The sequence below is a fragment of the Lissotriton vulgaris genome, chromosome 3_1 (assembly GCF_964263255.1).
Source record: "Lissotriton vulgaris chromosome 3_1, aLisVul1.2, whole genome shotgun sequence".
Taxonomy (NCBI): domain Eukaryota; kingdom Metazoa; phylum Chordata; class Amphibia; order Caudata; family Salamandridae; genus Lissotriton; species Lissotriton vulgaris.
Genome location: NC_141689.1, coordinates 766,073,937 through 766,097,948, shown reverse-complemented (window position 1 = coordinate 766,097,948; position 24,012 = coordinate 766,073,937). Strand labels below are relative to the sequence as shown.

The following is a 24,012-nucleotide window of genomic DNA, read 5'->3' as shown; positions in this document are numbered from 1 at the left end:
CGCCCGTATCTGATAGGCCGGAAGAAGATTCCCATTTATTGCTACGCGACATCTCATTGCCCAGCTTATCTGATTCAGATAGAGAGTTGCTAGATGCGCAATAACAGCGGATGAGGTAGCTCTTGCTATTCGTTCTATCCGTTCAGGTAAAGTGATGGGACCTAATGGTCTGCCGATTGAACTTTATAAACTGCGCCCGATAGGATCGCTCCATATCTCTGCAACATGTTCCTGGAATCGCGAGAGGGTGGCTCCCTCCCTCGTGATCAGAGTCTCCCGACCATCGTGATGATACACAAGGAAGGGAAACCAAGAGACCGATGTGCCTCTTATAGACCTATATGGCTCCTTAACGCGGAACCAAGATCCTTGCTAAAATACTGGCCAACCGAGCGATAAAGGTAATTGGTGACTTGATTCACCCGGACCAATCCGGTTTCATTCCGCATCGGAATACGGCCCTGAACCTGCGACGGCTGCACAGTGTTCTCTCGAGGGCTTCGTTGTTGCTTGAACCGGCCATCTTGGCCTCCCTAGATGCCACAATGGCTTTTGACACGGTGGAGTGGCCATATTTGTGGGCTGTACTTGCCAAGTTTGGGTTTGGCCCTGGCTTCATAGGCTGGGTCAAGCTCCTATATGAGGAACCGTTGGCGCAAGTGGTGGAGAATGGTAGGGTCTCGGAGCCCTTCGTTCTCGGTAGAGGCACGAGACAAGGTTGTCCATTATCTCCGCTCTTGTTTGCCCCGGCTCTTGAGCCTCTTGCGGCATGGATTAGATGGGAACCGTCGAAGGGTATCCAGTGGGCCCCTGACCTTGAGGACCGTATTTCACTCTACGCGGACGACATATTGTTGTACCTGACTTCCCCCCGAAAGTCTTTGATTGTTTTGTTCGATGTCCTCTCCTTCTTCGGGAAGAACTCAGGTCTGGTTATTAATTGGACTAAGTCTTGCTTATATGTCCTATCGGGAGGCGCCTCCCAGCTGCCGCGTGGTTGCCCCATCCAGGTCGTACAGACAGGTTTTAAGTACCTCGGGGTCTACGTTTCGTTAAATCTGGCTTCTCGATATGAGCAAAATTTGCTCCCACCGTTAACCCGATTGAAGTCGGACGTAGAGCGCTGGCGTAAGCTGCCGCTCTCGCCGTTTGGCCGTGCTGCGCTTTTTAAGATTATGTCGCTACCAAGATTTTTGTATGCCCCCCCCAGAACACTTTTGATGTTATTCCTGCAAGTTATTTTCGTACCATCGAGGGTGTTCAGAGAAAGTTAATCTGGGATGGGCGTTCGCGTATCTCCCTCGCCAAGTTGACGCTCCGTGGTACGACGGTGGCATCGCTCTCCCTGATATTAAGCGGTACTATTGGGCGTCCCATCTGGGGGCAATCAACCACGGTATGTACGACCTTGGAATAAACCCAGCGTTTGCTTTAGATAAGTGGGAATTGCCGGGGGGTGATTATTATAGAGGGCTTTATTCTAGTTTGGGTAGAAGGAAACTTTCCGGGCCCACAAAGATCGCTGTTCGGGCCTGGCACAGTGCTAATGACGCAATGGGGTGGAGAGATTGACTGACCCGTGCTACCCCACTTTTTGCCTCCGAGAAGCTAGGTAACCTGTGGAAAACGAAGGGATTCGAAAAATGGGACATGATTAGTATTAGTACTGTAGGTAACCTCTGGGTAAAAGGCAAGTTTAAGACTTTTGAGGAATTGAAGACGGAGTACGGCCTGAGTGACAGGGAATATTTTCGATACGCACAGGATCATCATGCCTTGACTTCGCTTTTCCCTGATAACGCCAACATCCCAGAGTCTTCTCCCCTGGAGGATAGAATATTGGATGACCATGTGCCAGATAGTACGATTTCCTTGATTTTTAAAAAGCCAATTAATGGTAGGACTGACTTGTTGGTATCCCTCCGGGAGCTGTGGACCCGAGACGGTCTAGAGTTAGACGACGAAGATTGGCAATCAGCTATCTCTTCTCCCAAGGAGGTCGCGATTCCGGCCCGTTTCCGATTTGTACAACTGAAGATTTTGCATAGAGTCTATGTAACTGGCCCACGCTTGGTTAAAATGGGTTACTCAAAAGATGGTCTTTGTAAACGAGGTTGTGGGCAGCTGGGGACGTTCCTACGTATAATCTGGGAGTGCCCAGTAATAGCCGCTTTTTGGATGGATATACACAATAAGATGAGGGAGGCCACCGGTGTTGATTTGTTGCCCGAGGCCAGACGTTGTCTCCTCAATATTTGGGAACCAAATGACTATAATGTCCCACAGACACAATGGGCAACCCTAGGAAATATGGTAGCAAAGAGAGATATAGCGCAGCTGTGGGGCTCTCCCAGGTATCCCACGATTGAGGCTTGGATAGAACATATGGACTGGTGCATGTTCAGGGAGAAAACAGTCTATATATCACGGGGAAGACCCAGAAAATGGGGAAAGGTGTAGGGCCACAGGAATACTTACCGTGGAGACATTTGCACTCCTCCCCTCGCGGAGGTCCCTGAAGTTCCACTTTCCCCCTAACCTGCCATTCCTTGTAACTATATGAAGTAATTGATTTTGTATTTGTTTCTCCCCTGCTCCCGTCCCCTAATTTGACTTGAGCATCCTACTGTAATGGTATTCTACTCCTCCCCCTCGTCTGGACTGATATCCAACTGTATTGTGTATTTGCCTTTTTTTTATTTTTTATTTTTTTAATTTCAATAATAAGAGTTACAAAAAAAAAAAAAAAAAAAAGGGCAATCACGCACGACTCGCGGTGGGGAAGCCAGCATGCATAAGACGGGCATTTCTGGTTCACAGGGCTTGCGGAAAGATCCAGGTTCGGGCGACCCCACAGCCGAAATATGAAGTCTAGAGTCGGCCGATGCAACTCCCACACGTGGGTCGAGGACGCGGACCTGCTGAAGGAATCCGCCAGGATGTTGGAGATACCTTGGAGGTGAACCGCTGTAAGGGTAATGTGGTGACGGAGTGCCCAATCCCAGATGCTCCGTGCCAGCTGAGAGAGGAGGGGTGACTTGGTGCCGCCCTGTTGTTTGCATACTGGTGGTATTGTCGGTTTGAATGAGCACTGATTCTCCCTGAAGCAGAATGTGGAAGGACTTTAGCTCAAGAAAAATGGGCATTAGTTCCAGTCTGTTGATGTGCCAGGAACGTTGAGACTGGGTCCACTTGCCCTTGACGGATAGCCCCTGAAGGTGTGCGCCCCAACCTTCCAGGGATCCTTTTTGGTATCCGACGGGTATGCAGTACCAAGCCACGTGTTACGGTGCGCAATGCATATGCGACAAGTGCATGCCGCCAGGCTCTGTGTTACGTCACAGACGTATGGTGTCGCTCCGGGTACGGCATTCCCTCTTTTTTTTTTTGTCTCAAAGGTATATCTAAATAACTTTAAACAGTATATGAGAGCAAGCGATAATCTAAAATATTTTAAACATGTATATATTTCAAACTGTAATAACTTTATATTATGATAAATATATGTTCTCAAAATCGCGTTGGATGCGGTCTCCTTGCACGCAATTGCCATGTGACCGTAAAAAAAAGCATTTGATTGCTTCCTAACATTTCCCATTGTATCAGTTGGACGACCAGACCCATTTTAGTCATTCTCTCTACAGCGTTTGAGGACACCTCTTCTGCTTAGAGAGCTTTTTTGAAAAGTTTTTTACTGCAAACAACATGCAACGATCATCTTGATCAATGTTCATGGTCTGTATATTAGCCTTTCACGTGAGATGGCCATGCATTTCAAACGTTCATCAAAAAACAAATGCGTTTTATGAGAGAGAGAGAGAGAGAGAGTGTGTGAGTGTGTGAGTGTGTGAGTGAGTGAGTGAGTGAGTGAGTGAGTGAGTGAGTGTGTGTGTGTGTGTGTGTGTGTATTATTGTGCTGCCTTTCAGCCTGGGTGTTGGTGGCTCTAAGAAGTATCATCAGCCACGGGCAGAGTGCACATCCTAGATCACATGTGACAAACAGTAAACAGTAATGTGTAGATTTGTATTGCTGTACGCTCTGTGGTCAGGCTTTACCAATATAGTAGTGTGTTATATGTGCGACTTTCAGATTCACGTTTGACACACATTGCTTCACTGTAATAAGCGTTATCACTGTGTTTGACATAGCCTCACTGCTGATCCTCCTTCCATCCGAGCACATTCACATGTGTACGCTTCGCGATAGCAACATTTTCATTAATACCGCACACCATTGACATGCGTGTCTGTGCATATCCACAACCTTGAAAACGACATGTGATGTTCGCCATTCAATCTTTTCGAACAGCATCTAATTAGCGACAGTTGCCGCCCTCCCGATACATGCTGGATTAATATAAATTGTGCATTCTGTGACGTCAAAACTGCAACAAAAAAAAAAAACATAAGTACACTTCCTGGCCAGGCAGGTACTGAACAACGCCCAGATCCCCAGAACAATTATTTACACCCCTACGCTGGTTTGGTGTACACAAGCCCAGCCCACTTTGCGTACATATAAATAGAATCACGACAACGCCACATGTTCCAGTTCTTCCACACTGCCGCAGGTGATATGGCCGCATACACCTCGCATATCACAATGCGCAATAAAAAAAAAGGAATCCATGTGGTGTACACCATCCTGGCAATCAACACTGGCTCTAAATTGTGAACCCTACTGCCCGTCGTGTTTCAAAAGGGATCCATGAGGTGTACACATCCTGCAATCAACACCAACTGAATTGTGAACACTGCTGCCTGTAGTATTTGCACACACAACAATGACAGCAGGTGAGCAGTGGGGCCTGGGTGCACAGCGGCTCCAATTGAGCGTGGTGCTGCAGGAGGGGTGGGCTGCATCAATCCTGAGTACGCAGGTGTGAACAAGCAAAGTTTCCCTGTGTAATAATGTGATCTCTGACTTCATTCAGTCACATTTCTGTCTCATTTTAAAGACCTGCTGGACCATACTGTAAGCCTGAGCCAGCGGGCAACGCTGCCCTAAAGACACGTGTTGAACACAGTGCTGTGGGAGGGGTGGAGTGCATCAGCCTGAGTGCGCAGGTACGAACAAGCGATGTTTCTGTGCGTAATGATGTGATCTCTTACCTCATTCAGTCACATGTCAGTCTCATTTTAAGGAACTGCTGGACCGTACTGTAGGCCTCAACCAGGTTCAGGCAAGCGATGTTCTAGTAGCTAATGCTGTAATCTCTTGCCTCATTCATAGGTTTCATTTTAAGGACTTGCTGCACCACACTCTCTCACGGACCCCAGCGGCCTAGACAAACTGGTGACGGGAGGTAAACACTGAGAGCTGGGTGCAGTAGGCCAACGCTCTGTCTCCGCCTCCCTCTGTTCTTTTGACTCTCCCTTCCCTTCTCCATTCCACCCACTCCCTCTCCCTCCCATTCTCACTATCTTCCTTTCATTCGGACTACCATTCTTTTCCTCTTCCACATGACACACATACTTGCGTTTTATTTTTGTCTTGCAGGTTTTGTGCGCTGCTTCCGGAGGAGTCCCACCCACGTATTTCATGTTATACTGTATTTTGTTCTAATAAACTTGCGTTTCCATTTATTTGGGTCGGGAATATGGTTTCTTCCATCGCACCGGCCTCACGTGCTCTATCGAAGAGAGATTCCCCCTCTGCCCCCTGGTTCTCTCTGGACCTTAGAACGGAGAAAGCAGCCTGTAAAAAGCTGGAGAGACTATGGAGAACAAATTATGGGCTGGCAGAAAAAGCCAAATATAAGGAAGCATCCAAAAAACTACAGAAAGCTATTAGGAAAACAAAAAAACAATTTTATGCGGACTCTATTCAACAGGCAGAGCAGTCAAGCAAACAGATCTTTAAGGTGGTACAGTCCTTTTTTAAACCCAAATGCATTGAGAGGGAGGTCCCCCCCATCACCTACTTTATGCGAAAACATTTCTGAGTTCTTTGACCAAAAAATTAAAAAAGTTTATGAATCCTTTAGGCCAGAAACAAAAACGGTGAAATCGGACCAAGCGATTAAAGATGTGAGGGATGAAACCCTTAACTCAATTTAAGACTATACCGCTTAGTGCGGTGAGACAAGAACTTACCTGATGCAAATCCGGCTCTCCGGACGACCCATGCCCAGCCAAACTATGGGGCACCATAGCTGATTTTGTGGCCCCCACAGTACAACTAATATGGAACTCATCCACCGCTATGGGGGTATTTCTGAACGTCTGGAAACATGCAACCCTTCTCCCGCTTAAAAAAAAACCCAATGGGGATCCAGAAGACCTCAGCAATCTTCGCCCGATCTCGCTGTTAGCTGCCCCCGGAAAAATGTTTGAGAAATTAATACAGCGCCAGCTGAGTGAATTCATCGAAGCAAACAAGATACTTCACGAGACACAATCAGGCTTTTGTCCCGGCTTTAGCACGGAGACAGCACTAATTGAGGTGGCAGAGTCAGTAAGGTGGTCGATGGATGCAGGGGACTCAGCGATGCTGGTACTCCTGGATCTGTCGCCCGCCTTGGACACGGTTGACCACGCCAGACTCCTGACGCTCCTGGCTGAGATAGGTATCCGTGACAAAGCACTGGGGTGGTTACATTCGTATCTGTCCCAGAGAACACAGAAGGTGGCACTAGGGACTGCCTCTTCAGCACCCAAAGTCCTCAGCTGTGGAGTCCTGCAAGGGTCGGCACTCAGCCCCCTCTTGTTCAACATCTACCTCGCTCCTCTCTTTACGCTGATTGCCAACTGGGGTGTCAAGGCAATCTCGTATGCCGATGACACCCAGTTGGTATTTCCGTATTCAGAGGTGTCGCAGGAGTCCTTCTCGAACTTTAAGGGCTGTCTCCAAGATATAGCCTGTTGGATGAACACAAACAAATTAAAACTGAATGCCAATAAGACTGAAGTGATCTTCTTTGGAGAAGGCCCCCCTCCCCCCTCAGAACTTTGGTGGCCAACAGAGATGGGCCAAGCCCCCTTACCCAGCCGCACAGCAAAAAATCTTGGAGTAAGGTGGGATGATAGCCTGTCCTTTACCTCACATATTCAACAAGTAGCCGGTTGTTGTCCAAGTAAGTTGAGGAACCTCCGTAAGATTCTGAGACTCCTCCCGGAGAGCTGCCGGAAAACTGTAATCCATGCCACAGTTACATCTAGGCTGGACTACGCCAACGGACTCTATCTGGGCCTACCAAAATACCTGACCCAAAAACTTCAGGGGGTCCAAAATGCGGCTGCGAGACTGCTGCTGCGAATCCCTTTCAAGCAGTCAGTCTCTCCGCATCTGCGATCACTGCACTGGTTACCAGTTGCCAGCAGAATTAAATTTAAGGCACTTACGCTGGCCTTCAGATCTCTGTTTGGTACCTGTCCAGAGTATTTGAAAACCCGGCTCCCGAGATACTCCCAAGCCTGTGCGCTTCGTTCCAACTGCCGCGTTCAACTGGCTGTCCCTCGAACAAAAAGGGCTCGACTAGGAGGTCGTACTTTTTCGGCAAATGTTGCAACATTATGGAACGCCCTGCCCCCAGCAATTCAGCAAGCCCCCTCTGAATCTTGCTTCAAGAAGTTGCTAAAAACTTGGCTCTTCACTCAACCTCGCTAAACTCCCTCACTTCCAACCTCCAGGTCAACTGTGTTCTTCTAGCGCCGGGAAACCTCCTCGTGAGGTAGCTGTTCGCGCTTTACAAAATGCTGTATTATTATTATTATTATTATTTGTGTTGTTTTAATAAAGGTTATTTGTTTTTCAATAAATAAGTGAGTGTTTCCACGTCTTCTTTTTATGACAACACTTGTCTGTACTTATTGTGAAAATCGTCTGTTTATAGGAGGTTATGAGGGAAAACATTTGTAATTTTGCAGTGCACCTACCAAATATAAACCAACAGACTATTACACAAATGAAGCCTGGGTAATTCTACAACTACAAGGGTTCTATGAGTGTATCACTTTATAACACCATGAGTACTGCCCGTATGATTACAGAACCAATAAGGCACTGCCTAGGACCACCGAGGCTTCAGGGACTGCCGAGGACCACCCTGCATATTTAAGTAAAGCCCCGGAGGGTGGCGCTCCCTAGACTTCAGTTGGCCTCTAAGCCCCCAAACAATTAGGGAACAATACCCAGGAAGGTGGTGATCCCCTAGGCTGCAAAACATCTCTGTGTCCCCCAGCGTCTAATTTACATGTGACATTAAGATCTCCAGTCCTACAGAGGCCTCACAATATAACAGGATTGGCCACGGAACGTTACCCACCAGGGCCTCATTTAAATGGATGGGTGAGACCCCGCTTCTTTTTTTTCCTCCATTTTTACCATCCGGATCCGCTCTATTAAAGCGATACAAGGTTTTCCTCCTATCGCTTGAACTAGTCAAACAAGGATTTGCTATCACAGGGTGGAAGCCATGCTCCCACCCTCTAATAGCAAACATAAATGTTCCGCGGATGCACACCCTGGGACATAGTATGAGCTGCGCATGGGAGGGCGCGCTCCCTAGGACCATGATGCATTTGTTAGTATAAACGCATACTAACACTACTTACACACGTGTAGTACAGCGACCAGAGAGTAGTGAAGAGGCAGAGGAAGCACAAATTCTAAAAATATAAATCCTACCAGAGGTCGGATAACATATTTACATACTTACATTCTAGTAGAATTACATACTAACATTCTACTATGACTTACATTGGAATGCTACACAGAGCACATGACTTTACAGCAATGAGCTCATGGTTTCATCCAGGAGACCGGTAGGGGCGAGTAGTTCGCTTCCCACTCCCTGTATTATATAAAAGCAAACTATCACTACTTCCACAGGTATACTACAGAGCCCAGAGTACATCACTTTACAGCAATGAGCTCACAATTTAGGCTCTCAGGTTAATCTCAGTGTTAGACCAGTAGGAGAAAGTAGTTTGCTACCCACTCCCTATATACTATAAACGCATTCTAACACTACTTACACAGTTATACTACAGTGGCTAGTATCCTACAGTGCCCAGAGCCCATCACTTTACAGTAATCAGCTGGGTTTTATCCCAGAGTCTTCAGACCGATAAGGCGTGAGTACTTTGCTTCCCGCTTCCGGTATAGTGTAAACGCAAGATAGCGGTCAGTAGTTCGCTTCCCACTCCCTGTATGGTGTAAACACCTACTAACACTACTTCCACACGTATGCTACAAAGACCAGACCACATCACTTCACAGCAATGAGCTTGCGGTTTAGGCAGTCGGTTTCATACCAGAGTGTAGCATCATATCATCTCAGCACCATATCACTCTGAGCAACACCGCACTTTCAGACCGGTAGACCTTTTCTCCCCTTACTCGCTTCAACTGAATCACAAAATGGCAGCCAACACTTCCTAGTTGTGACAGCTCGCAACCAATAAGCAGCAATCTTGAGCTCGTAATGCCTCAGCCAATCAGCTGGCAGAATTCCCAAATCTCGATATCTGTAAATTTCGATGTATCTATATCTATATAGATATAGATATATAGATAATTTAGTGGAAAAACACATGAACAAGTCTATAGATTGGATAGAGAGAAAGATCTAGAAGGAATGGTGGTGGATTAGTTGATAACGGAAAGAAGGAGTGAAAAGAAGCAAACATCAAATGAAAAAGGGAGGATGGGATGGCTGAACCATTTCGTGCTCATCATTGTGAATAATGAAATGTGATGGTGTGAACAATATAGAGGGTTTTGTGGGAGAAGATATGTAATTTGTTTTATCCTGTACATCGCATCAACTACTTTACCTTTAATATCATCAATTTTTTTCTTAAACTGTGGATGTGTTCCCAGTCTGGCAATTGCACGCTCCTCAGCAGTACTACCTGGCTGCAATGAAAAACAAAAAAATTATGAACAACGGAGATATGCAACCAAGAGAAAATTAATAATCATATAATTTAGCAAACGTTTAATCTTTTACTAACTAAATAAGCAGAACTGGAAGTTCGGATTGAGTTTGAATACATATACAATGCGGTTTTTAGTGACCATTTGAGAAGAGATTGACATTCTCCATCATGTTCACAGAAATAAAAACAAGCATTGGCATAGCCAATAGGTCTCGCCTTTGAGACCTTATTGGTGTTTAGCCATGCAACAGTTGATGTTGTTGCACCAAGGATATTGTGCTGCATACCTAAATACTTATAAGGTCCCAAAGGTGAGACCCATTGGCTCTGCCAATGCTTGTTTATTCTGAAAGCATGAAAAGTGTACCGCACAGATGAGCCGCACAGGGTATAATGTGTCTATGATTGCTGAACGTGATTGAGCGATGTTTGTGTGTGGGCTGCAAAATGTTGTTGAACCTGCCTTACGATTAGGTCTCCACATTGAACCTGCTTGGCATCTGTGCACCAAAATCTAAAATTCGGCCCTTTTTAAGTGTTGGAAAATAACTGCACACATTACCAGCACTCGGTTTATCAACCTCAGAAGATTGAACAGCTGTGTCGGCCCAGTTCGGATATGAAATAACGACCTGTGCAGTCCTGCCAAGTATCACGCATCATACGTGACACTAACGTATTTCAGTGTGGTGGTCCGCATCACCGCACTGAAATGCATTGTCCTGCATAATGCAGTAGTTTCTGCTGTCACAAAAAGTGCCCTGCAAACAACTGTGTATGGAAGCTGGCAGTGCGCTCGAGTGCCTGCGCTGGCGGCTCTCACAGGCTGTGGGGCTCCCAGCAGCTGAGCAGGCTCAGCCTGAGCCAGTGCTGCTACAATGTATCAACCTTTTCATTTCCGTGGCGCCAGGGGGCTGAGGGACAGGAGACTTGCCGTAGGAGCACGTTACGTGACGTGCAGCTACCAAAGTGCACAGGAAGTTATATTTTGTAAAGACTCTGCTAATGGAGTGGCTCGACTGCTTGCTCAGCCTCACTGGTTTGCGGGCCTGGCCAGGGGCCCGGGCATCATGGTACTCGGCCGCTGGCTCACACCACTCTGCTGCTCGCACCTCAGACCCTGTTCTGCCCTGCAGAGCTGCCCGCGCTGGAGCACGCAGGTCCAGGAGTTGAATTATTGGCCACGCCGCCCGCAGGTGAATTACAGAGCAGCCCAGGCCGGCGGACTCGAGGCCACATGGTGAGGGAGACAGGAGTGCTGCATGATTATGCAACAGCTGTGAGAGGGCCGGTTGTCACGGAGGGAGACGCTGCCTCAGCCTGGGGGCTGGCAGAAGAAGAACAGAACACACACAGTGGATTATGGCGGGCTTCCAGGAGTTGTGCTTTAAGGGGTTCTGAAGGAGAGACGAAATACGTAAGTCATAATGTAACAGAAATGTGGTGCATTTTCCAATAAGAGGACATAAGTGTCACACGCACGCAGTGAAATGCTGTTGCCCATCTTTATACAACAGCAAATGGCGATTAAATATTCATGGAGCATTGATTCATTTTTCTTTTTTCTTTTTGTTTTCAATGACAGCCTGGGTGCATGTTAAACTTTTGTGTCTGAACTGTATCATCGGGTTTAAGGACATAGTTAATATTTTGTTAATCTAGGCAGTTATCACTACATTTTGTGCTACAATTGTGATTATCACTATTCATGTGCATTGACTGAGGAGTTTATTCATTGGTTATATGTTCACGTCGTAGGCATGGTGAGTAGCCATAGTATGATTCACTGCAAAGGGTCACGTATTTCTTATATTTTTTGACACGTGCTTGTAAATTAACTCTGCCGCATGTTTAAAAGGATTGTTTCCACCTGTATTGTTTATGACGAGTTTGCTATCAGTTTGCTTGGAGGATAACTTTTATTTATTTTAGGGATGGTGTAATGGGGGCTAAGCTGCCAAGATTGGACCATGCTTAGAATATGCTGGTTTCCACTCTGGATCTTATCTCTACACATACAGTGAACATTTGCTTATGTTTGCATGGATTGCAAGAGCAGCTCGCTGGAGCTCTTCGCAGGCAGGCCCCCTGTTAGCGCACTTTATTTCAATTACTTCTTAGAGTTTCGTGTTGCTCAAATGGGTGTAAATTCTGATAGTTTATATGTTTCTCTATACGTTTCATTGCTTAATTTTTCTAGCGATAAAGTGTCACTCATAGTCGTTGAAATGTCACTCATAATTACAATGAAATTATGAAAATGTCACACATGGCAATCTAAAACCTTGGCAGCTATGCCTGTGCAAACAAAAAATTTTAGCAGTATTTTTCCATTCGTATTTTTCCTGCAAATCATTCCGTCATTGTTGACCTTCATCAGCGACAATTGTTGTCACTTTCGAATGGGATTCCCGTTACTTCTACACCTCATTACGGGATGGCAAGCGTTTGATGTTTGACAAGAACATGGCAACATGGCACATATTTAGTGGAGAAGTGTGGCTCAGGGGTTAGAGGCGGCAGACCCGGAAGCTGAGATCGGTCCTGGATCAGGGTTCAATTCCCCGCCTCGTGGGTCTTGGGCTAAAAATTCCACAGACTCTATAATTATCGATCCGGTGCCTTCTCGACTCATGGGTTCACACTCTGCGACTCTGGGCAATAGCTTGCTTAATCTCCACAACGGCCCCTCGCGGCGGGATGCCTGACTTTCACCTTGTGGATACCCTGCTGGGGCTATCACACAGGGGAATATCAGGACGGGTTCCCTAAGCAAGCGCTGGGAAACCCACTGCGGGTAGCTGTGCGCTATATAAGCTCAACTACTACTACTACTACATAATGGGTATCTCAAATGCAGCGGCATTAGCAGCAAGTGGAAGGGAGAGGGCGGCCCTGCTCTGCCATCCTCACTGTATTTCTACAACTGACAGGCCCTCAGAACTTCCAGCTCTTCTTACTCCTTGTACTATATTGTACCTAAAATGCGCGCACACAACCGAGCACACAGAATGACAATTTTCCTCAGCAGAGACACACATAAGAGGCAGTAAGAACATAAATCAAATTCACTTTTAAAAGTCAATAGCTTGCCTGGTAATTAAATAGCTTTCGTATAACAGCTTCTTACTAGCCATGCTTTGAAAAACATAAAAAGGCACCTCCCACCGTTTTTAGCCGACCCCTCTCTAGTTAATTTCCTGAAATCTCCTTGGACATCTGGCGAAAACCCGGGACAGTCCGGGCAAATATGGGATGGGTGGTCACCCTAGGTCTCAGTCATGGCGCTTATGCGTGATCCATTATCATGTCCGTTAACATGCATGAGGCTTTTCCGTCTAATAGAGGTATCTAATATCGGTATCTAATTAGAGGGAATGTGTTGTGCTGGTACACACAGTATTCTGCTACATACAGCCAGAGGTCCTGAGAGTGGAGCTGGTCCTATCCTAGCCTTGAGTTGCCTTCATCTGTCTATCTGATTGAGCGAATGAGTGTTTTTAGTGCTAACACTCATACAAAGCCCAACACTGTTTGGGTCACCTCTAGCGCTGTGCAATGAGTATTATTTATCAAGCACTATAGCAAAGGGGGGTAGTCTAGGGGCTTTGGTTGTTAGGTATTCTGAAGGCAGTGACATCACCACTCATTCTTTGCAGCTGTCCTCTGCAGAAACTACATCCTCTGAATGGAGTCCCATAGGGGCACTGATGCAATCCAAGATGGCCACTTGTTTCAGGGTGTCTTTTTAACTGGATGATGCATCCGAGAACTGACCAATCAGGGGGACTATGGTCAAGCACCAGATTGGGCGTGGTGTGAATAACTAGTCCCATGTGAGTCAAGTAAAAGCCACCTGTAACAAGGTGACAAGCAGCTTCTAGAATCAGGGCAAGAGTGTGTGCGGTTGCCACATAGTTCATTCTAATGTAAAGTGAGAGGGGTGGGTCTGTATGCTGAACGTTTGCACATCCAGAAATGCAAGTTTGATATCCAAGACAATGTTCGTTTGTTCACAAAAGGGGGGCAGACGTTGTTGTTACTGTTAAAACAGCTAAATAGTTCTTGTACGTGTATAACCAAGCAAACTCAAATAATTGTGCGAGATGTCCCAGTCTGCAGGAAGATGAACTACCATGAGTGGCGGCCGTCTGGTCTATGATAACACAGTAGACCTGCCCTGCCTTCGACCAAGTTATACCTGCCTTCGGTTGTCGATGTAACAGCTCGACATTGATGGGACTGCAATATTGTGGTCCACACCCCCGGCAATTTCTGCCAAAATACTTTATGTCCCAGCTCACAGAGAGTGCTGACTTCGGAACTGCAGAACGAGGTTCGAGTCTCGGCGTCGCTTCAACATCCTGATTCAGGAAAAAATCACTTAATTTCCCGTGCCTACCAACAAAATAAAAATATAATAATGAACGAAATATCCTTGAGTAATGTAACTGGAGCTCATGTAAAGCGCCCCAGTACCTTCTAGTCGAGTTTGCGCTATATAAAAAACTGGAAAAGAAAAAAGTCAACAAGAAAAAAAGCGCTCCCGCAGCAGCAGGGGGGAGGGATTCACTCGCGGGAGCGATAATTGCGACCAGATAGGCCGCGCGCTCCCGCGAGTGGATCTCCTGAAGTGCACGCGTTGCCATTGAAGGCAATGGAACGCGTGCACGTGCTTGGCTGAAAAGCCTAAGCGCTAGGAAAAGGTTGTTTTCCTTTGCAGTGCATGCGCCGGGAAGGCTCGACCTAAACAGCACTGCTAAATAGTCATAATAGTTGGAGCTCGTGAACAAGGAACTTCAATGACTTGACCAAAATCTATCGAAGTCAACTTATCTTGCACTTGACTGGTCCTTTCTTGCATATAGACCATTCAACACCTTATAAATCCTAAAATCATACATGCTCCCTGCAACGCATAGGAAGGATGTGGCCTAACTGCTAGAGCGATTGACCTCAAAGCTGGGGAACCAGGTTCGAGTCTCGGCAGAGACACTCAACATCTTGTGGTTTTGGGCAAATCACTTAATCTCCCAGTGGCTACCTGGCGCTCATGTAAAGTGCTCAGATACCTTCCGGTCAAGTTTGCGCTATATAAAACCTATATAAATGTAAATGTATTGCGACTTATATAGCGCACGTATCACCCGAAGGCATCAAGGCGCTTGCCTTGGGAACCCGTCCTGGCTTTTCCCTGTGAGATAACCCGTACTGGGCATCCCCAAGGTGAAAGCCAGGCATCCCGCAGCGAGTGGGCCGCCGCCCACTATTGCCCAGAGTTGCAGCGTGGGACCCCATGATTAGAGTAGGTACCGAGGCGAGAATTATCGAGTCCGTGGACATTTTTGGGCTCAGGACCCTGCCGCGTCGGGAATTGAACCCTGGTCCCGGGCCAGACCTCTGCATCAGGGTCTGCCGCTCTAATCAGTGAGCCACACTCCTCCCATAAAAATAAAATAAAAAAATATTTCAACCCATCTGTGACACATCATCCACAAGCTGCACACCACCCAATACACATCCTATTTTTCATTAGTGCTCTATAAGTCTGCATCTCTTTTACCCATATTTCAAATGTGCCCCAGCCAAAATCATGAAGACACTCGCCTGTCCCAGTCTTACAACACTTCTTGCACCATTTTGAAAACGCTTCTTCATGACACAAATTCCTGTCAAGCATCCTGCACAGAAAAACCTGCCAGTGTGTTATACAATACCTCATCTTCTTACAATTTTTTGTTTTCGAATCATAGGGAGCTCTTAAGCTAGTAAAACAGTTTTGCAAGTAATGTTTGCTGCTGAGATCATCTGGATTTGATCTATAATGCAGTTTTCATTTCCAGAAAAGTTGAATCATATCTTTCATTGCATTCTGCATTTTCCACGCTTTGCACATTCTTATTTTCTCGTTAAGCTCAGGTTTCTCACAGCAAATCTAGAACCGATTCAATTTTCCCAACTTCAATGACACTTCTCTAACCATTTTCCAACACGCTTCACTGCCTCACCCCACACGTATCCTTTCCCTTCTCACGCACACAATACTCTCCTTGAAGTTAAATATCTGTCTGCTCACATCCTGTATTCTACCCTCTACCATGTCTCACACATCTTTCCTACTTTCACAATCACTTCTGTCAGACAACCTACCCAGAAAACTTTGAACAAAAAAGCAGAACTTTGAGGACTTATGTGATGCTACCACTAATTCCTGCTGCTTAAATCAGACAAGTCATTAATCTTTACAAAGAAGCAATTCACTCTCCCACAATGCACAGTGCATATATACCAGAGACCTGTCCTCTGTATTATCCAATTAAAAAACACACTGTCATTTAACAAAAGCCCATTAGAACATTTTCTTTACATGACAGTATCTAAAACAGCAAACTGCAAATAGCACAAACCCGTAAACAGAAATAAGGTACGCTTGACCCATGGTGAATGCAATATTGTCCCCAGTTTCCCCAATCATGCCATTGACACAGCTATAAAAATGATAAACAGATAGGACAGAACAAATGATCCCAAGTATCTCGATGAGTAAATCAAATCGAAGCCCGACAAGAATTTTCATATGCTCAAACATAGAAGCTGTGGTCCCAGAGCCCACCTACCAGATCACTGCAGTCACCGCCCATGCTCAGTAAGGACATCAAGAGAAGTAGGTCAACTGAAGAGGGTCTGGCCCTTAGCCAAAGAGCAGATTATCCAGGAGAGCCACATGAAGCCCCCACGAGAAAGAACAAGGCTGAAGCGGTTGAGTGGGTGTTCTTTTGTAAGCAAAATTGTGCAAGGAGACTTACAATGTCATATGGCAAAGGGAACTGCAGAGAGCAAGTGTTTGTGGGTGGGTAAGGGGGTACCACAAAGCGCTTTAATGATGGGCCCCTGGCCTTGCGTACCCCTGCAGCTATTGAAGAGACTACACCTCAAGCTGGTCATCAAAATGTGAACCCAGTACCCTCAATTGTGTGAAACAAATGTCTACATTCCAGGTAACCTTGAACAACACACCTCTCCACAATAGCTGCTGTCATACATGACCACTGCTGAAGCTTTGCTGCACCTCAAATACATTATTTACAACGCATACAATCCTACCCAACCAGCATAAGATGATCCTCTCTCAACAGTTCTATCTCACACATGCTGTCATTTTAGATACAATATAGACTCAAGGGGTTTTGTCCTACAGGACCAGGCAGGCACAGAAATGTAAATAATACACAAGCGCCTGGTCTCGAGTTAAATGCTGCTTTTAATTTTCAGCCAGCTTTGAGCTTCAATTTAATTACAAAGCTCGTGTGTAATTTCACTTATTTTTGTGATTTCACAACTTTATTTGTTTCATATAAGAGGTTCTAACACATCCCAACATAAATTATAAAAACTAATTGTGCATGAAAAATCATAGTTTCATTCAATTTGAGACAATCATTACATTCATGTTTTTAAATACAAAACTTCATACATAGGTACACCAGAAACAGTTGCATTTCACTCCTGTCTACTCATTTCTTTTTTTATGTTTCAGGACTAATTTTCACAATGGGCTTTTTTTTAAAATAATGTGTCCAACAACCCGGTACACCCTTTTTGTTTTCTGCCCTTAGTGAGTTAGAGAGGTGAATCTCGTTGGAAATGCCGACGCGTTTCCAAACCCGGTCCAATTGTTCGGGTTTTTCCTCAGAGCAAACCTGGGTACCTGACAAATTAGAAAATAATAAAGATTTTTAGTACCTTCTCCTTTTTTTAATTTTGGTATTATTAGCGCTTTCTAGAACAAGGAATACCTTAATGTTCCAGAGACGCGTTGTCGTCTGTGTTTTTGATGGGGTAAGTTTTTGCCTATATAAAAAAAACAAGCATTTGCAATGCAATAGGTCTCGCATTAGGAAAGTTTGAGCTATTGGTATTGTAAATGACACATTTTTTTATTTATGTGTTGGTTTTGAAAATAGCAAAATTAATAGCTTTGTCATTTACAATGCCAATATGTTTAACTTTCTCAAATGTGACACCTATAGCATTTGTAATGCAATATGTGTTGTATTTACGTAACTTAGGTGTATTGATCTTACAAATAACAATGGCTTTTATTTTTTTTAAATAATTAATACTTAAATAAAAGTTATTGTAATTTATAATGGCAAGAGCTTAAACTTTTGTAAATAAGTTTTGTGAAGTGAGGGCGATAGATAGAGTGAGGGCGATAGATAGGGCGAGGGCGATAGATAGGGCGAGGACGATAGATAGGGCGATAGCTAGAGTGAGGGCGATAGCTAGAGTGAGGGCGATAGCTAGAGTGAGGGCGATAGAGTGAGGACGGTAGATGGAGTGAGGACGGTAGATGGAGTGAGGACGGTAGATGGAGTGAGGACGGTAGATGGAGTGAGGACGGTAGATGGAGTGAGGACGGTAGATGGAGTGAGGACGGTAGATGGAGTGAGGACGGTAGATGGAGTGAGGGCGGTAGATGGATAGATGAGTGAGGGCGGTAGATGGAGTGAGGGCGGTAGATGGAGTGAGGGTGGTAGATGGAGTGAGGGCGGTAGATGGAGTGAGGGCGGTAGATGGAGTGAGGGCGGTAGATGGATAGATGGAGTGAGGGCGGTAGATGGATAGATGGAGTGAGGGCGGTAGATGGATAGATGGAGTGAGGGCGGTAGATGGATAGATGGAGTGAGGGCGGTAGATGGATAGATGGAGTGAGGGCGGTAGATGGATAGATGGAGTGAGGGCGGTAGATGGATAGATGGAGTGAGGGCGGTAGATAGATAGATGGAGTGAGGGCAGTAGATAGATAGATAGATGGAGTGAGGGCAGTAGATAGATAGATAGAGTGAATCTGTTTGTCACAAATTAAGCACTAGGAAAGCAGCACCAATTCCAAAGGCCACACAAGAAATTCTGTAAAGACACAAACCGTGAGCAAAAGGCAGGACTAAGAAAATAAAAGTCACATTGAGCGAACAAATGTACCTGTTTCCCCCCCGCCTCCCCAACACCACCTTAGGAAGGATGCTGTAGGCGGTTATTTGTAGATGGCAGCACTATTGCCTTATATCTCCACAGCATAAGCCTGTGTGGGCACCCCAGAGAAGCACAGCAAACAGCGGATACAACTGTGTTCTGTTAGTGGCATGGTGAGCTTTAAAACGGGTGTGTTCATACAGCGAGAGTAACGCTTGCCCAAAAAGATATATTTTTAAAAACGGAAATTGATAATTTGGTGGGGGGAACTGGGTCACTAGCACCACTGCAGTCCTTTATTAACTACTACACATGCCTGTCTTCATAAACACATTACTTACCTGTAACCTGCCCCATAAATCTATATTTACATTCACATGTAAATCTATGTGCTGCTAAAACACTATTAAAGTTTAGTCCATATACTCTTCTTTCAGGTACACCCCTCCCCAAAAAAATCAGATTGTGAAGCTGCTGCCTCATGAAACACCGCCACTTCATTATTTGCAAATTAAGCATGACGAAGGCAGCAGTAGCTACGTGTTTACTGAGCAATGTAACTAAGAGGTTTACGAAACTAAAAGCCACATATAAAGTTTAAAGGGCACGCCTAAAACATTAAAAGCAGATATCGTGAACAAAGGCACAATACACAGTGAAGTGTAAAAGCCAAACGTTACGTCCAAAAGACTTTTATATAGGTAAAGAAGGTTTGTGTGGCCTGAAAAGGACACATTCGGATTCCAAAGAATGCACAAGAAGTACTTTAAAAGCACAAATGGTGAGCAAAAAGCACATATAAGACACAAACACCTCACATATAGCAAAGAAAAGTACATGCTTGGCCTCCCCACCTTAGGATGCAGTAGGCTGTTAGGTGTACATGGCAAGCCCTATTACCCTTATATCTCCACAGCATAAGCCCTTGTGGGCACCACAAGGAAGCACAAAGTACAGCCACTGAGTAGAAAGCAAATACAAGGACTGTGGTGTGTTTCTGGGATGGCGAGCTTTAGGCAGGGTGTGTACATACAGCACGACTAGCATCTGACCAAAAGGATGTTGGAGAAAACTCTGTACACGGTTAATGCGGTGGGGGGACCGGGTCACTAGCACCATTGCACTCCTCCTTCATTAACTACTCCACATGCCTGTCTTCAAAAGCACATTACTTACCTGTAACAGTAGCTTTGCAACATAAATCCGGATGTCCATTTCTGTATATTCCACACATCAATATATCTGTAAAGCCACAGAAATTATATGGCTGGCGACCACCAAATATATGGTCGGGTTGACTAAATTATGCACATTAAAAATTACAAATTTACGGTGCCTTGTCTGTATGCTAAAGATCGCAATACAAACCTGTAAACACATATCGTTTTCAAAGTATAAGTTGTGCATAAACCATTCACAAGCACCAACAGGGCAGCAATAGCTAATTATTCCCATCTACATACAAAATAATTTCATAGCATGGCACCACTTGCGTTCAAATGTATTTATTACACGTATCAAAATTAACAGTACTTCGTCCACAATAAAAGATGAATAACTACAACTAAACGATAAAACATATTTGCCAAACTCGTACGGTGCCACTTTGACCCTTTAACAACATCCCACCCTTATTTCTACAGTTTATATGTTTTATGTTGTGCAAGGTAAACAGAAAACACCCTGTGTGAACCTACCGCATAATTAAAACGCATGCATCTCTTCTCTTAGAAATTAAAGTGTTAAAGCGGCAGTAGCGGAGGCCCTATTAAAATTCAGATGATCAACTCTGTGTAACGCAAGTTACAAATTAACCACTACCAAAACGGCTATACCTACATGTTTGCAGCTACACACCAACAATGTTTGTAGCTTTAAATTGAAACCGAATCAATTTGTTAAATTAAACTTAAAACTTCGATTTTCTTTTTTTTTACAAAATTGCTTTCACAATGCGTTTGTAACTGTGTTCATTAATTAAAATACATAAACATATGTTATGGAGAAGAGAGCAGGCTCAAAGTCTGCTGTAGTGTAAGTTTCGGTGTAAAATTCTACACTTCAGAAAGGATTCCAGGACACGCTAATGAAGCGTAAACAAGCCGAGCGAGGCATTGTGAAAGTAAAGATAAGAGAAAACTAGCCAGAGTCCACGAAAGTCTCTAGTTACAGACACAGGATACAGCGTGGGAAACAAGCACCGTTTGTGAAGCATCACCATACAAAACCTGACGGCGATAATGCATTCCATTCAGACTTGCATAATCACGGTTTCACTCCCTCAGTCCTAAACGTCAAATGGATTGCAATAAGCCTTCGGTGACATTTACTCAAACACGCGCAGTCAGCAGGTGGCGCTGTAACTCCTTCATTGCTGCTTCAGGAATTTGCAAGCGCGGATTAAAAAACAAGTACGGGAAATGCAAGCGGTGGGGGGGGAGGGGCGGGGAGCGGATCCCTTTGAAGTAGCTCATGGCCTCGCGGCCGTGAAAGCAATTAGGGGGGAGGTGGGAGGGAGGCTGATGGCTTTGCACTTTAACACACTGATGGGAGACCAAAAGGCGGCTGGGCTCTACAATGCTGTCACGCTTTGAAGGCACGAGTTTGGCCTGGGCTGGAAGCAAGGAGCACGGCGAGCAGGGAGGGGCTGGAGAGGTGAGGGCACAGAGAATAAAAATGCGAGTCACGGCCTGACGGCCGTGAAGTGTGAAGCAGTGGGCGGGGAAGCAGGAGCAAATGGTAAGGGGAGCCTTTGAAGAGCAAGGCAGGGGGATAGAAGCGCGTTCACGAGCACGTGCACTTCTACAAATCCTCAACTTTCTGGTTTGACTGCAATAGGTCTGTCTACGAGACCTAAAGAGACATGGGCTTGTCTCCTTATGTCATTAAGACATGGGTGTTTCTTTATTCATAACATTTTAGCTACTTGAACTTACTGTGTTGATTGCTGCAGTAACTCGCGCTGCGGACCGATCTCACGTTTAAACGCGGTCCGGGATTCCTACCTCATTTTCTGTTTGTGAGTAATAAGGGAGTTTTAGTTTCATGTCATGCTCGGTTTTAGCATTCAAACATTTTAAGAAGACTTGTGCTCAGGCGAGCCCTTACTTGTGTGCACTACGCTTCTGTTGTGCGCTGTTAGATCTTTCACTCTTCTCTGTATGGGCGCGTCTCCGTTAGGGAGTTTGCGTCTGCGTTCAACATATAACGCTAAAAGAATTAGACACTATGGTTAACTACACTCGTTCCGCAATGAACCTTTAGCTAAAACGTTGAGGACGTGATTTCAGCTCACCTTTTTAATTTCAGCTGGATTCGACAATGGTCACTATTGCTGTGTGTGGCGTTCCACCGTGTTTCTACTGCGAGTGCACCTGGAAGTGGCCTTCTAAATCACCTGACTTAACTCCTCTCCAGGAATTATGGGAGTTGTAATGAGTTTTTCATGGTAAAAACGTTTATTTATGATCCCAATCCAATTTGTGGGTGGTAAATAATTACATTCTATATTCATCCTGCACGTGCAATTTTGTGTTTATTCAAAAGCAGGTAGGATTTCTCAGTGGTGCCGGTGATGTAGACAAGGGGCTCAGTGAATATTCATTCCATCAGTCACGCAGTTGAACTTCAGGATTAAATATGCTTCTCTTTGCAACAGTAATGTCTCCACATCCCATCCGCGTGGGGGAGTCTTTATTCCGGACAACACAGTCCACTTGAATTCTTTTTCAGTGTGTCCACTTTGCTGAAAGTGTTGTACCATTGGAGCTGTCAATATCTTTTGTTTAATTCTGGATCGGTGCTGTGCTATTCTTTGATTTATTTGCTGGTTCGTTTTCCCGATATATAATTTGGGGCAAGGGCAGATGATCGCATACACCAAGTTGCGACTTTTACAATTCGTAAATTCCTTGTGTGTCCAGTTCCTTCAATTGTAGTGGCACATGAAACACACGTGCCACATTTGTGATGGCCTTCTACTGGTTTTAACCTCCACAAGGTGCGTAGGTCTGTTTTGGCCTGACTTACCCCCAGATCCGCCTGGACAATCTGCTGTCCTATGCTCTTTATCTTTTTGAGGGCAAAAAGAGGTTTTTCCATAGGAATCTCCAGCCCCGTTATCAGGTGCCAATTTTTCAAAATTATTGCTTTAAACTTATTCGTGTATGGACCATAGGTTGTACCACAGACTAACCTCTCAAAAGGTTTTTTTTTGCTTTTTAGTCAACAATTCTTCCCTGGGTGTATACTAGGCTCTTTTTAGTGGAATGTTTCAGCATTTTACCAGGATAGCCTCTTGTTTTTAATTGATCGCTCAAAATTTCTGAGTGTGCTAAAAAGTCTTCTTTTCTGGAACAATTTCTCCTGATCCTAAGCATTTGGCTATATGGGATATTGCCTTTTAGGCTTTGGGGATGATAGCTCTTGTAGTGGAGAATTGTGTTTTTATCTGTCGCTTTGCGCTGTAATGTCGTAGTCAGTTTTTGGTCTTGTGGGACGACCTCTACATCTAAAAACGTGAGACGGGTTGTACTGTACGTTAAGGTGAATTTTATGTCAGGGTGTCTCATGTTGAGCCATTCATGAAATTGGATCAGTGTTTCTTGAGAGCCGTTCCATTGACACCAGATGTCGTCAATATAACGATACCATGTTAGAATTTGCTTTTGGTAAGGGTTGGCTTGGTACACGAAACGCTCCTCATACAGGGCCATGAAGAGGACCACCATCTCTGGAGCATAAGGACACCCCATGGCGGTCCCCTTCACCTGCATGTAGAACGTGTCCATGAACCGGAAGTAGTTCCTCTTAAGTGGGATCCTGGCTAGGTCTATTATGAATCCTTGGGAACTCTTTGTGGCTTGGGACGAATCTCAAGAAAAAACTCTATTGCTTCCAATCCCTCCTCTTGTGGGATTTGTGTATACAGGGAAATGACGTCCAAGGACACCGTTAGGTGTTCACTGTCATAAAATGCTGCCCCTTCGATCTTATTAATGAAGTCCATAGTATCTTTCAAGTACAATTTTACCCGGCCCATGAATGGCTTCAAAAATACATCCACATGTATGAAGTTTTGTATTTAAAAACATGAAAGTAATGATTGTCTCAAATTGAATGAAACTATGATTTGTCACGCACAATTAGTTT

At 45.0% G+C, this 24,012-nt stretch overlaps 1 protein-coding gene across 3 annotated transcripts in view; it reads right to left on the bottom strand.

Moving 5' to 3' along the window:
* SRFBP1 (serum response factor binding protein 1) overlaps positions 1-24,012 on the bottom strand; it is a 264,044-nt gene that overhangs the window by 59,912 nt on the left and 180,120 nt on the right. For all 3 annotated transcript variants that reach the window (XM_086961071.1, XM_086961072.1, XM_086961073.1), the window contains one exon: positions 9,781-9,862. In XM_086961071.1, coding sequence (XP_086817197.1) covers positions 9,781-9,862 — 82 coding nt within the window. The remainder of the gene's footprint in view (positions 1-9,780; positions 9,863-24,012) is intronic.